We start from the raw sequence: 13,401 nt of genomic DNA, 5'->3' as shown, positions 1-13,401 counted from the left end.
AGAACCACTGCAAACGAACCCCAGACACATGCGCCACCATGTGCATCTGGCTTACATGGGACCTGTAGAATCAAACCTGGGCCCTTAGGCTTTGCAGGCAAGCACCTTAACTACTAAGCCATTTCTCCAACCCAAAAATTAATCTTAGAAATAAATAAATAAAAGGTGGGTGGGCCTGAGGAATAACACTTGAAACATCCTCTGGCCTCCACACAGATGAGCACACACGTGCATATGTACCCACTACACATATAAGTACTGGCACATATAAACACACACACACACACAAAGAGCAAGAACTTTCCGAGATAAAGAAGACTGAGTAGTAACCATCACCCAAGTGCAAGGTTACAGGCCAAGTTCACATATTGACCAACTAAGCTTTCCACAGGCATCTGCCAGCAGAAGCTGGCATAATCCACCTGGGCAGAAGTGACTCAGACCAGCCACCACTGGGGCACCACCCAGGCTGTCCCTCTATACTGGGCCTTCTCAAAGTGGGGTCCCTGTGCCAGCAAAATACATGAGGAGTTGCTAGCAATGTTGAGTAGCAGGACCCCCTCAGACTTGATGCGTCTGAGGCCTAATGGGGGGGGGGGCGAGGACCTGCATTTCTAACAGCCCGCCGCTCTGGAGTGGGACCACTCCTGGCAAGTAACATCTGAGCCCACGAATATGAATCTCGAGGCTCCAGATGTTAAGACACAGCCTCACCCTCTTCCTCCTGCCTGCTCCAGTGCCCAAGTGCCCCAGGGCCTGACATGGGGACAAGCCTGAGCCCCCTTCCTTCTCACCACCCCTCAGAACCCAGGAGGCTTGGCTTGGCCTTAGCCCAGTACCTCTGGGGCTCTTCCCCAGCACAGCAGAGGAGAAGCTGAGCTGGAGGTCTGCTCCCCGTTCCCCGGGGCCGGGCATTCCAAGTTCCTGGAGACACAATGCGTTCTAACATCACAGGCGAGGTGGCAGGCTGGGGGACACAGACAATGGGTCCTGTGTTCCCTCCACGCCTTCCTGCAGGCTGCTTTGAAACCAAGGCTTGTAAGGGAGGCTGAGACATCAAAAGTACCACAATCCCTTGGCTGTTCCTGACTGCTCTGGCCAGGCCTTAGCTGGGGCTGTGGACCTCAGAACCCCACCCCTCTTTCTCTTCCTAGGGCTGTACTGTGAGCCTTTTCTTCAATGGCTTCCAGAACCTTCTAGGTTCTCCAAAGATTAGCCTCAGCAGCAAGGAGTTCCATACCAACACCTCCTTTCTTCTCCCCCACAGCCTGGCCATTGCTTCTTCCCCAGGTGGGGGAGGACGGACAGTGGACAGAATGCTCCGGACACCAGAAGCCAAAGCCAGCGGGGGACCTTCCCTGGGCGGCTGATTTCTCTTCATTAGTGCAATCACATCAATGCTGACAGGAGCATGTTTATTACCATCCTGACGACAGCCATTTCTCACCCAGTGATGTGCAGACTGCTAACGAGCTTGGAGCAGAGCTAATGAGGAACTCCCCCCCACCCGCCCTCCTCAACAGCGCCCCCCCACAACCTCCCAGCTCACCCCCTGTTTCAGGCATGTGCCCTACCTGGGAGAGGGACTCAAAATGAGGAGTACACGGGTCACTAGGCTGAGCAGAGTGGTCCACTGCCAAGCAAGCTGCCCACAGGGAGGAAGACTACAAGGCTGACTGGGCAGGAGGCGTTAAGTAACTGGGCACACTCTTGCTCTACTCTGGGTTCTGAGGCATTGTGCCAGGGTAGCTAGAGATAAGTACCAGTGCTAGGCCAGGCTCATGCCCGGAGGGAACACGGGAGACACAAGTACGTCGAAAGGCATGGGGAGGGTTGATGGTACCTGATCAGGAGCACTAGTGGGCTGAGGAGCCAGCTCCGTGTGGTAAAAAGTGACAGCTACGGCAGCATGAGGACCACAGCCCACATCCCCAAGACCCACGTAAGTGTGAGGCTTGGCGGCAGGTGCCTACGGTCTCAGCGCGTGGGCGGCAGAGACGGGCGGATCCCAGGGCAAGCAGGCCAGCTAGACTAAGGTGAATCCATGAGCTCTGGGTTCAGTGAAAAATCCAGTCTGAGGCTGGAGAGATGGCTTAGGAGGAAAGGTGTTTGCCCACAAAGCCAAAGGGCCCAGGTTTGATTCCCAAGGACCCATGTAAGCCAGATGCACAAGGTGGCGCATGTGTCTGGAGTTCATTTGCAGTGGCTGGAGGTCCTGATGTGCCCATTCTCTCTCTTCCTCCCTTCTTCCCTTCCTCCCTCTTTGCAAATAATAAATAAATTAAATAATTAATAAAGCTAAAGAAATAAATTAAAATAAATTTTTTTCTCTTTCTCTTTCTTTTCCTTTTTTAAAATTTTTTTGAGGTAGGGTCTCACTCTAGCCCAGACTTACTTGGAATTCACTATGTAGTCTTGGGGTGGCTTCAAACTGACAGTGATTCTCTTACCTCTGCCTCTTGAGTGCTGGGATTAAAGGCAGGGGCCACCACGCCCAGCTCAAAAATATTTTAAAAATATAAAAAGGGCTGGACAGATGGCTTAGCAGTTAAGGCGCTTGCCTGTGAAGACTAAGGACCCATGTTCAACTCTCCAGATCCCAGGTAAGCCACACGCACAAGGTGACACAAGCGTGCAAGGTCGCACGTGTGCACAAGGTGACACAAGCGTGCAAGGTCGCACGTGTGCACAAGGTGGCGCATGTGTCTGGAGTTTAGTTGCAGAGGTCAGAGGCCCTAGCATGCCAATTCTCCCTCTCTCTCTCTCTCACTCTCTCTCTCGTAAAAAATCCCCCCCTCAAAATTAAGAAAAAGTTCCAGTCTCAGTACATAAGGTGGAGAGAGACAGAGGGAGACGCTTGACATCAACGTCTGGTCTTCACATGTACTTGCGTGCCCAGACATGAACGCGTGCACACTCATGAACGCCACAGCAAAACCAAGCCAAGCCAAAAGTGGTACTGGAGAAAGCTCGGTGCTCAGAGCTGTGACAAGGGAGGCAGCTACAGTTAAAGCTCAGCTTTGCAGGAGGGTGGGCTCTTAGGTGCTGTGTGTGAACATGCCATGTGAAACCACACCTTGAGCTGTTACCCACTGTGCCGGCCAAACAGCACGTCTTTTACTGGGTCCTTCCACGAACCTCAAATTTATGTGAGCAGTTTTCACAGGCATGCCATTTGCCCTTAATCCCAACCTATGAAGGAAGCTGGCCGGAGAATAGGAATGGTCTAATATGGTTAGGGTTGCCATTCAGTGACACTCAGCAACTTGCCAAGGTCAACTGAAAGAGACGAAGAAGGCAGGTCGGCTGCTTCCAGGGTCGGCTACTGGAAGAGACCTGGGCGTCGATGACGGGTCACCTGCACTGTGCCTTAACTGGATTTAAAAATCTCCATGGGAACACACCTCTAGTCTGTGAGGTATTTCCAGAAAGGTTTAATTAAATGAAGAGGGAAGACCCACCTTGAGTGTGGGCAACACCTTCCGTCAACCATAGTTCTAGATCGGGTAAAAAGCAGAAAGCGGCCTGAGTGGCTAAGGCGTTTGCCTGCGAAGCCAAAGGACCCAAGTTCAATTCCCCAGGACCCAGGTAAACCAGATGTATAAAGGGCACATGTGTCTGGAGTTCGTTTGGGGTGTCTAGAGGCCCTGGCATGCTCATTCTCTCTTTGTCTATCTCTCTTCTCTCTCTCTCTGTGTGCTTGCAAATAAATAAATTAAATTAAGGAAAAAAAAAAAAAACAAGCAAAAATCCAGCTAAGCACCCACATTCCTGTTTCCTGACTGTGGGTGCAATGTGACCAGCTGCCTCCCGCTCCTACCACGGTGCCTTCCCTGCCGCACAGGACGATTCCCTCAAATTCTAAGCCACAGTAAGCCCCTCCTTCCTTAGGTTATTTTTGTGAGGTGTTTTGTCACGGCAATTGGAAAAGCAACTGACACCACCCCCAAATGAAAAGGACAGTTGTACTGGGGCCCAGTTCCCCAAGGGGGGGTCTGCGGCCCTCTTCAGGGCTCTGTCCCCCCAGCTCTGGAAAATGCCATTACTGACTGACTTGTCCAATCCCAATTGAAAGGACAGAGGAAGGCCTTAGGAAACAGGCTTCCAGTGGCCTGGAGCTGAAAAAACTGAGGCACACCTGTGACCCAAGGGGCAAGGCATCTGGGCAGGGACAACAGCCAAGTGTTCATGCCCACCACCCTCAAGGTCGTCACTGTCACAGACCAGGTGTGGCAAGTGGTTAGGGTGGCCCACAGTCCACTGTGTCTGGGACGTACTTGCTTGCAAAGATTACAGAAAAGAAAAATGAAACACAAAAGCTTAGAATGTCTGTGTCAGGCATCATAGACTCTTACGGAAGCCATCACCCAAGAAATCGCCTCATGTAGGGTTTTCTATATACTCCGGCCGGGGGGGGGGGGGTCTAGAAAGGCAACGGTAGGACCCAACACAGTGTCGGCGGGCTTTGACGCGTTCTCTGCCTGTTGAACAGAATTCAGATAAACCTTGAGTAGAAAGCAAATGTCCAGTTATTTAGAAAATAAAATAGGCAAAAGAACAAGGGCACATGATGGACAGTGAGCTGCTTCCGGCCACATGGCCAGATCCTTCTCCACCGTGGCGGTCCCCATGCCTTTCCAGTGACGGTCCCTTCGCCCCATGGGCCAACATGCCCAGAGGGACCCAAAAGAAATCTCCACGGAAGCCTCAAGGACCACACTGCTGTCGCTTACTGGCTCCTTTCTTCAAAGCCCTCACAGTACACTCCTTAAAGGGTTAAGTTCATTCATTGGGGGAAAGCACTGAAGTCGAATATCTCCATCCTTGTTGAGGAAGCGTTATTTTCTAGACTCCAGGAGTTTATAATTAAAGACATCAGTCTCGCACACACATTACAAGATCAGTCAGCGTCACTAAGGCCAGAGAGGACGGGGCAACCAGCCCACGGCCCTGCAGGGGGAGTGGAAACTTTTGGGGCTGCATTCCAGGTGGGGTTCAACTATGGGGTGGTGGGGACAGATGGAGTCTGGATCTGTAGAGGAGACAAGAGAGGAAGGGCCAGGATGCTTGTGGAGGAGGAAAGGCTGAGCTTGGAGCAAGGATGGCACAGGAGTTCAAAGGGACAGAGTTGGGGGTGTGTCTGTGAGCTGGGGGTGACGAGCCAGGTTTTGGCCTCAGAACCTATGGCTAAGACCCTGTAAATAAGCAAAGGGAGAACAGGGGGAACTTTTCACTTTCCTTAGAGAGAGGGGAGGCCATCTCGTCGCCAGGGAGCTGGGGACAATCCTAGAGTCACAGTAGATGACTCCCAGATAGATCCCTTAGGCTTGTAGCCCCAAAACAGAGTGGCAAACACTTCCGGAGGGTGACTATCTTTGCTAGCTCAGTGGCAGTGTTCAGGAGCAACCCATCCTCACAGCTGTGGGTGTTTTTAATCCTTCCAGGCAAGGGAGGGGGTAATGAACCTAGGGCTTTGCGTGTCACCGTCCCTTTTTCACTGGTTAAATGTTCTTTGCTAGCTACCGAAGGTTTTGGAACTGGAAGAGTGTTTTCTGGTCAGCTTCCTTCACAGGGCGGGCTGAAGAGCTGCCCAGATAAAACTCGAGGTTTTGGGAAAGAGTCAGTAAAAATATTCACTCTCAGGTCTGCACAGCAGACAGCAGCTCACTATGTAGGTTTGCTGTGGCATATTCACATTTCGAGCAGGGGACAAGAATGCCTTAGCCTAATAAGTAAATCCCTAATATCCAAAGTTTAGATGTCACTGGAGACTTGTGGAGGACAAAAAGGACAGAAGATTTTGAGGCCATAGGGCATACATATCTAATGCCCAAAGCTCACCTTATTTCCTTACCACCAAGATGAAGACAGGAGTGACGGGGGAGTGAAGGCACTCACTGAGGGATGACTGTACACTAAGTCGTGTCTAAGAACTCAGCATAGCTCATCAACCGCTGCCACCAGCAATGGAACCCGAGGTCTGTTCCTCCCAGTGTACTGATGAAGAAATCGGGGTACACATAGCCGGTGTTAGTCACCCAACATGATGCGACTCAAGCAGGAAATGATGAGCAGGACTTGAACTCAGGGCGCTGCCCATGTCTGCGGGCCCCGAAAGCAGCCGGCGCACTCCTGTCCAAACTTCCGGTGTCACATGCTGCTTTCAAGCAGGAAGTGGGGAACCTGTACCAGACTCTTCACAGGGTCCACACTGTGCTGTGTCCACCCATGTGTCCAGGTGCCCAGCCATGCCTCTCTGCCTGTCACTCCGATTCCAGACCACACACCAGTGGCCTTTCTGGCCTGCGTCTCCAGCCGTGCCCAGGAAGGTCTCAGGTGCCCTGGCCCCTGCTGCCCCCACGTCTCTGTGTCCACCCAAGAAGCTCAGGCCCCTGCTTGAGCCACATGCCAACAGTGATGGTTTCTTCCCTATGGACTGTCACATCAAAATTTCATGGCCCCTCTAGGCCACTGATCGCTTCCTAGTGGCATCAAATTTTAATGGCTTTTCTTCCTTCGTTCCTCCCTTGCCCTGTGCTCTGTGCCATTTGGGAGAGTCAGGTGGGGCCTGGTCACTGGCCAGTCAATCATCAGTGCGTCAGGGGTCCCGAGGAAGGCTCTTCCAGTGCCTTGGGATCATCCCAATCCCAGGCAGAAGAGGGCAGGGGGGACTCTTCACCCCTCACTTCAGAGATGAAGAAATCGAGACTCAATTCAGCATCACCCCACGGTGGAAGCAGGACTCAAAGGCTGCGAGGCCCTGGCCTGTTGACTGTCCCTGTATCTGAAGGGGCTCCCAAGGCGCAGGCGCAGCCCCAGCCTGGTCCACACTTTCTGCCAGGACTCTGTCCGGACAGGAGTCACAGTTCCTTCGTCTCCTCCACACCTGGAACCCAGGCAGCCCTGGCGCACCCTCACCAGCAAGGATCAGTGGCCCTATCTCACTCAGCCGGGTGTATGGGCAGCAGAGGGGCTGGCACAGCAATGGGAAGGAAGCCAGGATGTCCCGGCAACCAGCTTGTTTTCCATCCCCTCACGGGCAACAGGCCACTCGGGCAGTGGCTCCTGACCCACTTGTTGCTGTTGGCATCCCAAGGCCCAAAATTATGATGACTAATTCCTGCCGCTTAGACAGCTCCAGGGCCGTCTGCAACAACTCGGGGGGCAGGGGAGACAGCCAGGGAGGACAGCTCACGGCGGCTCAGCAACACCCGGCAACAATGACGGCTCAGTCCCCTGACTCTCTGCCCAGCTGAATCGGAGGGCGGGGTGAGGGGCTGGTGGCTTCCAGCCAAGCAGAGGACCTTTTATTTAAATCAAATCCTTGGATGACCAACCACATGGAGGCCAACTGTCCCATCGATATAAGACAGTGTCTAAGAAGCAGCTGATAGGAGGTAGTGAGTTCTCCATCCCCGAGGACACACAAGCCAACCCACATGTCCATCTATCCTGGCTGTGCGGGCAAAACATACTTTCACTGACTGTTCCTGTGCCTTTCAAGTCCAATGCAAGGACTCTGCTCGCTTCTTAGGACAGGGGACAAGCCCATTCTTCTTCACCTTTATTTAGCTCACAGCCCAACTGCGTTCTGGAGTACAAGGTCAAATTTATACCAATATGCAGTTTAACACACCATCTTAAAGTCGGCCATTCAGGCCCTGCTTAAACACAGGTCTTTCTGTAAGTGATTTGGCCTCCTTCCCAGCCTCCCTTCCCTGAGGTAACGAGGCTCCTGGCCCCTACTCCAGGCTTTCTGTAGAGGACATAGGGGAGAGGCGGTCGATACGTATTTGCTGAACTAATGCACATGCATGAAAGGGAAGCAGATCCAGGCTGTCCGTCCATGTGATGCCACCTCTGGCTCGGGGTCCTGAGTCCTCATCCCAGCACCAAATTCTATCAATCATCTCAGCACACACCAAGAATGTTCTAGACTTCCCAGCTGATGCCAAGGGCTTCCCGGGGTGAGAGAGGCAGGGGCAGGGGTGAAGGATATGGAGGGAGTAAGGACCTTTTCCACCCCACTGTTGTGTGCGGCTTTTGACAGCTGAGCCCCAGGCAAGCATGACACTCAGCCTTCTGGTAATTAGCAAGAGGCCCTGATCAATAAGTTATTTTTTGCTGTCAGTAATTAATAATTACAGCTTAGCCATACCATGTAATTAAACTTTCATCCCATTCCCTCGCGTGCTGTTTGGCTTTTATTGTGATTAGCTCCTAGCACTAAACTTTCTCCCTCTGGTACCCCCCCCAGACTGGAGTTTCCAAGACTCTGTCAGGGTTTCTCCCCTGTCTGGTTTACTCTGTTCACACACCCCCTTGTTTGTCCTCCCAGGCACAGTTCTCTTGCAAGAACCTTCTGGAACCAGTTGGCTAGGTGGCTTTTGGCCTCCTTCTAGCCACTTGGGCCAGGATGCCCCGTGGCAGCAAACACCTCACAGTCACATGTGAAGTCCCTTGAGGCACTCGGTAAAACACAAGCCTCGGGCTCAGGGGTTATGTGAGCATCCTGGGCCAGCTTGAGGGTGTGAGCGGTGTCTGAATTCTTCCAATTTCCCATTTCCAGATTCCACCTAGACGGCTGGGCGTGGCCATGCACTCCTGTACCCCCATCTTGCAAAGGGGAGCAAAGAGACCAGGGAATAGCCTGCCTGGGCTGTGGAAAAACAGCAAGCTCTGCTATCGGTAAGAGAACAGGAACGGGCAGAAGCATGATGGAATGGGGACAGCCATCGTTCGGCCCGGGCCACTGCAGGGGAAAGTATGGGGCACCGCCAGGACACACAGGCATGCCTACGCCATGCACACACTAATACGAGCACCAGGGGCACATACATGCACACAAGCAAGTAAAAACAAAACAGGACGCCAGGCCCTCGATTTCCAGCATCCGGGAGGGAGGGACCATCGAATCTGTACTCCTCCCAGGAGCTCAGAGCTTCGTGGCTGCAGATTAACCAAGGAAGTCACCGAGGGCAGGTGGCAGCTTCTCTGTGCAGCACTCATTCGGAGGCCTCCCCAGGAACCCGTCCTCCAAGCAATGTCAACTCTGCAAGAAGGGGGCTGCCACTCCTAATGTACAGGTGAGGACATAGAGACTCAAGTGGCTAAAGGTCTCACCGCAAATCTCCAGAGCTACCGCTGGCCCTGGTGGCAGAGCCAGGCCATGAGAGCCCTTTCTTTCCACTGCCAGAAAGAATGTGCTTTCTAGATCATCCTTATGTTTTGTCTGGGAAGTAAGTTGGAATCCTAAGACATCCATCTGGAGGGAAATGATCAAATGTGTCTTTCAAGATAACCAGGTGAGGTAGCGTAGTCCAACACCTGGGGAACAACCCAGGCAAAATCTGGATTAAAAAAAAAATCTCAAAGTAGTGGCCAATCCAACCGAGGTTTGTCTCAAGGGAGGAGCAGCCAGCTGGGTCTCTTACTGTGCCACGCCTGCAGAATGGGCCCCAGGGGCTCAAGAAGTGACGCTGCTGCTTTATCTACCCCCGCAGGATGAACGTCACGGCCTCAGACTCAAAGACACTCTGATCCCAAAAACAGATTAAGAGATGACCCTGTACCCTCACCCCACTATTCCAACACAACACACAAACCCAGCATTGCCTCCAATCTGGGGTACAGAGCTGGTCTTCCCATAATCCTCCACACGGTTTGCCATCTGGGAGACAAATGGCAAGAAGGACCCCACTAGTGGCAAACAAACCCCCTGGGAGCCAGAGAGTGTAATAGGAGCAGCAGGGGCCTGGGCAGCCTGACACTCAAAAAATGCAGCAACCAGGAAAAATGGGAGGAGAGAGAAAGAGAGCGCGCGCGAGCGTGAGAGAGCATGCATCAATCAGAATGGCCTTCAGTGATCGTGCCAGGAGGGTCTGTGCTCTCCGGCAAGCAGCACAGGTTGAGAGGCCATAACTTTAGCCAGACAGGTAGAGTTTTGACCTCGGGAGGATGAACGCGTGTAGAAATGTGTCAGAAGGAGGCAGGAAGAACCTGAACGAGGGGCCACCAGGTGCCCCTGGAGGCTCTGTTTTTATAAGGGCCTGGTCCTGGAGGGAAGATCAATTGGTGATGAGCCACCTGTCTGGAAAAGACAAGTCATGTGGCTGTTGGAATCTGCAGTAAACAGCTAGAAGGCTCCACACACACTGATAGCTCGCATAACACACCCCACCCTGACTTTATAGTTAACCACATGGGCACCTCAGAAAAACCCAGTGAGGTGCTCAGAGGGCCATCCATTCCTACTCAGCCAGCATCACTGTCCTTCTGGGACCCCACGATGACGGCCCCCATACAAGGAGCCCTTGGCTACAGTTGTCTGGGAGTGGGTCTTAAAGAACTCCTCTGGTCTCAGTATTGATTCCCACCCCAGATTTCAGAGTGGCTTTAGTCAAGCCACTGAATCGCAAAGGGCCTCAGTTTCCCCATCAGTTAAATGGCTACCGGTACAAAATGACCTCTGAGGTCCCTGCCTGCTGGGAGGTTTTACGATGACCATAAAAATAATAACTTTTATTACTTTACATTTATAGAGCTCGTTACAAAATTTCGAAGCGCTTTTACCTAAATTACCTCATAAAGTCCTCCCCTCGACCCTGTGAGCAAGAGCTGATCATTTTCATCTCTGACTCTAGAAACGCTGGGTCCCTTCTTCCCCAAGGCTCTGCGACCCCAGTGGTGGACTGACTCTGTTGGGGTTACAGGTTACAGTCTGCCGCCCCTCCCCCACCAGCCACTAGGGTGTCCCTAGCTGGGCCCCACCTCCTTCCGAGCCTGGAAGACCAAAGGCCGAAAGGGAGGAAAGAGGCCCTGAGTCCTGGGCCCAGTCTAGACTTCGTCTCCGTCCGCCCCCAGCAGGCGCCGCTCGGACACCGTGGGCACCGCTGCCTGGATCCACGAAGGAACCTCTAAGGCAGGAAAGCGCCAATGCAGCCGCCCTTCCTGGCCAGGATCATCCAGGGAACGGGGGAGATGTATGGACATCTGTCTCAGGAGAGGATGGATCACACCTCCACGCCCTTCCCAACACTCCCACTCCACACCTCCCGGCCCTGGCTGGCAGGCAGCTCGGGTAGCCACAGGTCAAAGAGGAGTCTGCCAGGCAATGCAGCCAGCGCCGGAGGCTGAAAACAGGGGCGGGCAGATGGGTGTGTCTGGAGGTGGGTGGGATGCAAGCTCCAGACCTCCCGGGAACACCCCCCCCCACCCCCGCCGGGCTGGCCCCACCGCCCGGCTCCAGGCCGAGGCCACAAAGCACCCTCAGATCCAGTGGCCCGCCAGGCAGCCAGGCGTGGGCTCCTGTTTGCGGCCAAGTAGGGCAACTGCTCGCCAGGGAAATCCTAGCGGGCACCCCGCTCCCGACTTTAGCTTCGTCCAACGCCAGCCCGCCCAATCCTCTGTCCCCAGAGCGGCCAGCGTGTGTCCTGCACGGCCTGGCCCGTCCACGCGGACACCGAGCGGGAGCCGGAGCCGGGTGCTGGAAGCGGAGCAGGCACGGAATGGCGCGCCCCTCCCACCCCAGCTCGGGGGCACCCACCGCCACAGCGCCCCTCTTGACTTCCCCTTAGGATGCTCCGAACGACCTCCCCGGGGCGAACCCACCTTCTCCATTCAGAATCCACAAGTCACGGGGAGACTGTGTCAGCCCCAAAATAAAAGCCCCCAGAACTAGGAGAAACGGGAGGGGGGGTGTCTTGAGATTTCCAGGAGATGACTCCTGCTTGGGCTGAGCGCGGGGTCTCGCGGGTCCCCCTCCCCTGCCCACCGTGAACCCCCTCCTCTAGTCCCACGTGGGGAGCGGCGCCTGTACCTTGGGCTCCAGCCGCAGGGATCAGATGCAGGGCCAGCAGAGTCCAGATCGGCAGCTTCCCCATGGTGGCCAGCCAGGCGGGATTGTTCTCCGGGGAGTGAGGGTTCTTCCCCTGCACGCTGCTTTATAATCCGGTGGGGTCCCGCACCCCGCGCCTTCTCCCGGGAGACTGTCTATGAGCCCGGGCGCGTTCCGCCCCGAGGGGCCGCTCCGGCGACCCCCAGGCTTCCTCCTCCTCCTCCTCGCAGTCCAAGTCCCAGCGGGCGATGCACCCGGAAGGCGAGGGTCAAGCGCCGAGACCGAGGCCACACACCGCCCTTCAAACTCGGGGCGCCTCCTTCCCTTAGCACCCCGACTCCCGGCTTCCCCTCGCAGGCACGGCAGCCCCGGCGAAGCGTCCGGGTCGCTGGCCGAGCACCGGAATGAGGGGACAACTTCAGGAAACTTCCTGCGGTGGCCACGTTGCCCGCCCCCCGCCCCTCCCCGCCCCCTGGTTGGGTTCTCCGGGCCGACGCTGTCACCGCCGCTCCGGGAGCCCGGCCCCCCCGGGACCCGTTTCGAGCCGATGGCGGCCACAGGCACGACCGCCTGGCCTCTGGTTCAGGGGCGCAGGGTTCGGGGGGCTCGGTTAGCAAGCATAACGGTCCGAGTCTCCCAGGAGCCGAAGTTTTCTTCTCTTCAACTTTGCAGGCGGCATCAGGCGGGGCCGAGCCACCCCCTACCCGCTTTGGCTCTAGCACGGGATCCGGAGGCTCCAGGTCCCTTTTTGGGGGGGTGTATGGGGGGGGTGGTCTTCAGCGCCGGGTTCGCCCTCGGCTCCGCGCCCCTCCGGTTAGCAAACTTTGCCGGTCGTGCCGCCCGGCGCGCAGCCCCGTGCGCCCATGTCCCCGGCAGGCAGGCGGGCGGGCAGGCGGGCGGCAGCAGCGGCCGGCCGGCGGGGGACGGCAGCCGGGCTCCGCGGCCGGGCTGGAAGCCGGCGCTCCGGCGTGGAGCCTCCAGCCGCCGCCGCGAGGATGGAGAGAGAGCGCGCCGGCTCTACCCTCCGCCGCGCCCCGGCCGGAGCTCACGGGGAGGCCGGCTGGCAGTGCCCACCCCTTGCCCCGGGGTGGGGGGTGGTGGTGGTGGTGGGAGCGCTCGGGGGTTCGGGGCCGCCTCGGCCGCCCGCCCCGCCGTTCTCGGTGCGCGGGGTCCGGAGGAGCGGCGGCCGCCCCCGGTGCTTCGGCCGTGCCGCCGCCGCCGCCCACTTCGATGGCCTCGGCTCGCCGGAGCCCGCCAAGCCTTCCTGTTCCCCGGGCTGCCTCGGCGTCCGGAGAGCCGCTTCTTCTGCGTGCGCCGAGCTGGGGCTGCGGGGGCCGCGGGAGCCGGGGACGAGCGCGGCGGAGGCGGAGGCGGAGACGCGGAGAGGCGGCGGGGCGGGGGGGGGGGGGGGGTGCGGCGAGCGCTTCCCCGTGGCCGCGACTGGAGAGCAGCCGGGAGGGGGCGGCGGCGGCCCCGAGCCAAGCCCGGGAGCGAGCCCCGCGGAAACACGACCCGTGTGCGCGGCCGCGGGTGCCCGGCCTCCCCGGGACCCGCCAGAGGGCCTC

The 13,401-nt window shown here is 56.4% G+C and overlaps 1 protein-coding gene across 2 annotated transcripts in view; it reads right to left on the bottom strand.

Moving 5' to 3' along the window:
* Sdk2 (sidekick cell adhesion molecule 2) overlaps nt 1-12,224 on the bottom strand; it is a 322,728-nt gene extending 310,504 nt beyond the window's left edge. For both annotated transcript variants that reach the window (XM_045159211.1, XM_045159212.1), the window contains exon 1: nt 11,819-12,224. In XM_045159211.1, the coding sequence (XP_045015146.1) occupies nt 11,819-11,882 (64 nt within the window). In that variant the 5' untranslated portion in view covers nt 11,883-12,224. The remainder of the gene's footprint in view (nt 1-11,818) is intronic.
* Between the last annotated feature and the right edge of the window lie 1,177 nt (nt 12,225-13,401).

Source organism: Jaculus jaculus, chromosome 9 (genome assembly GCF_020740685.1).
Source record: "Jaculus jaculus isolate mJacJac1 chromosome 9, mJacJac1.mat.Y.cur, whole genome shotgun sequence".
NCBI classification, from domain to species: domain Eukaryota; kingdom Metazoa; phylum Chordata; class Mammalia; order Rodentia; family Dipodidae; genus Jaculus; species Jaculus jaculus.
Note: the sequence above shows the minus strand (reverse complement) of the source record. Positions and strands in the feature narration are given on the sequence as shown.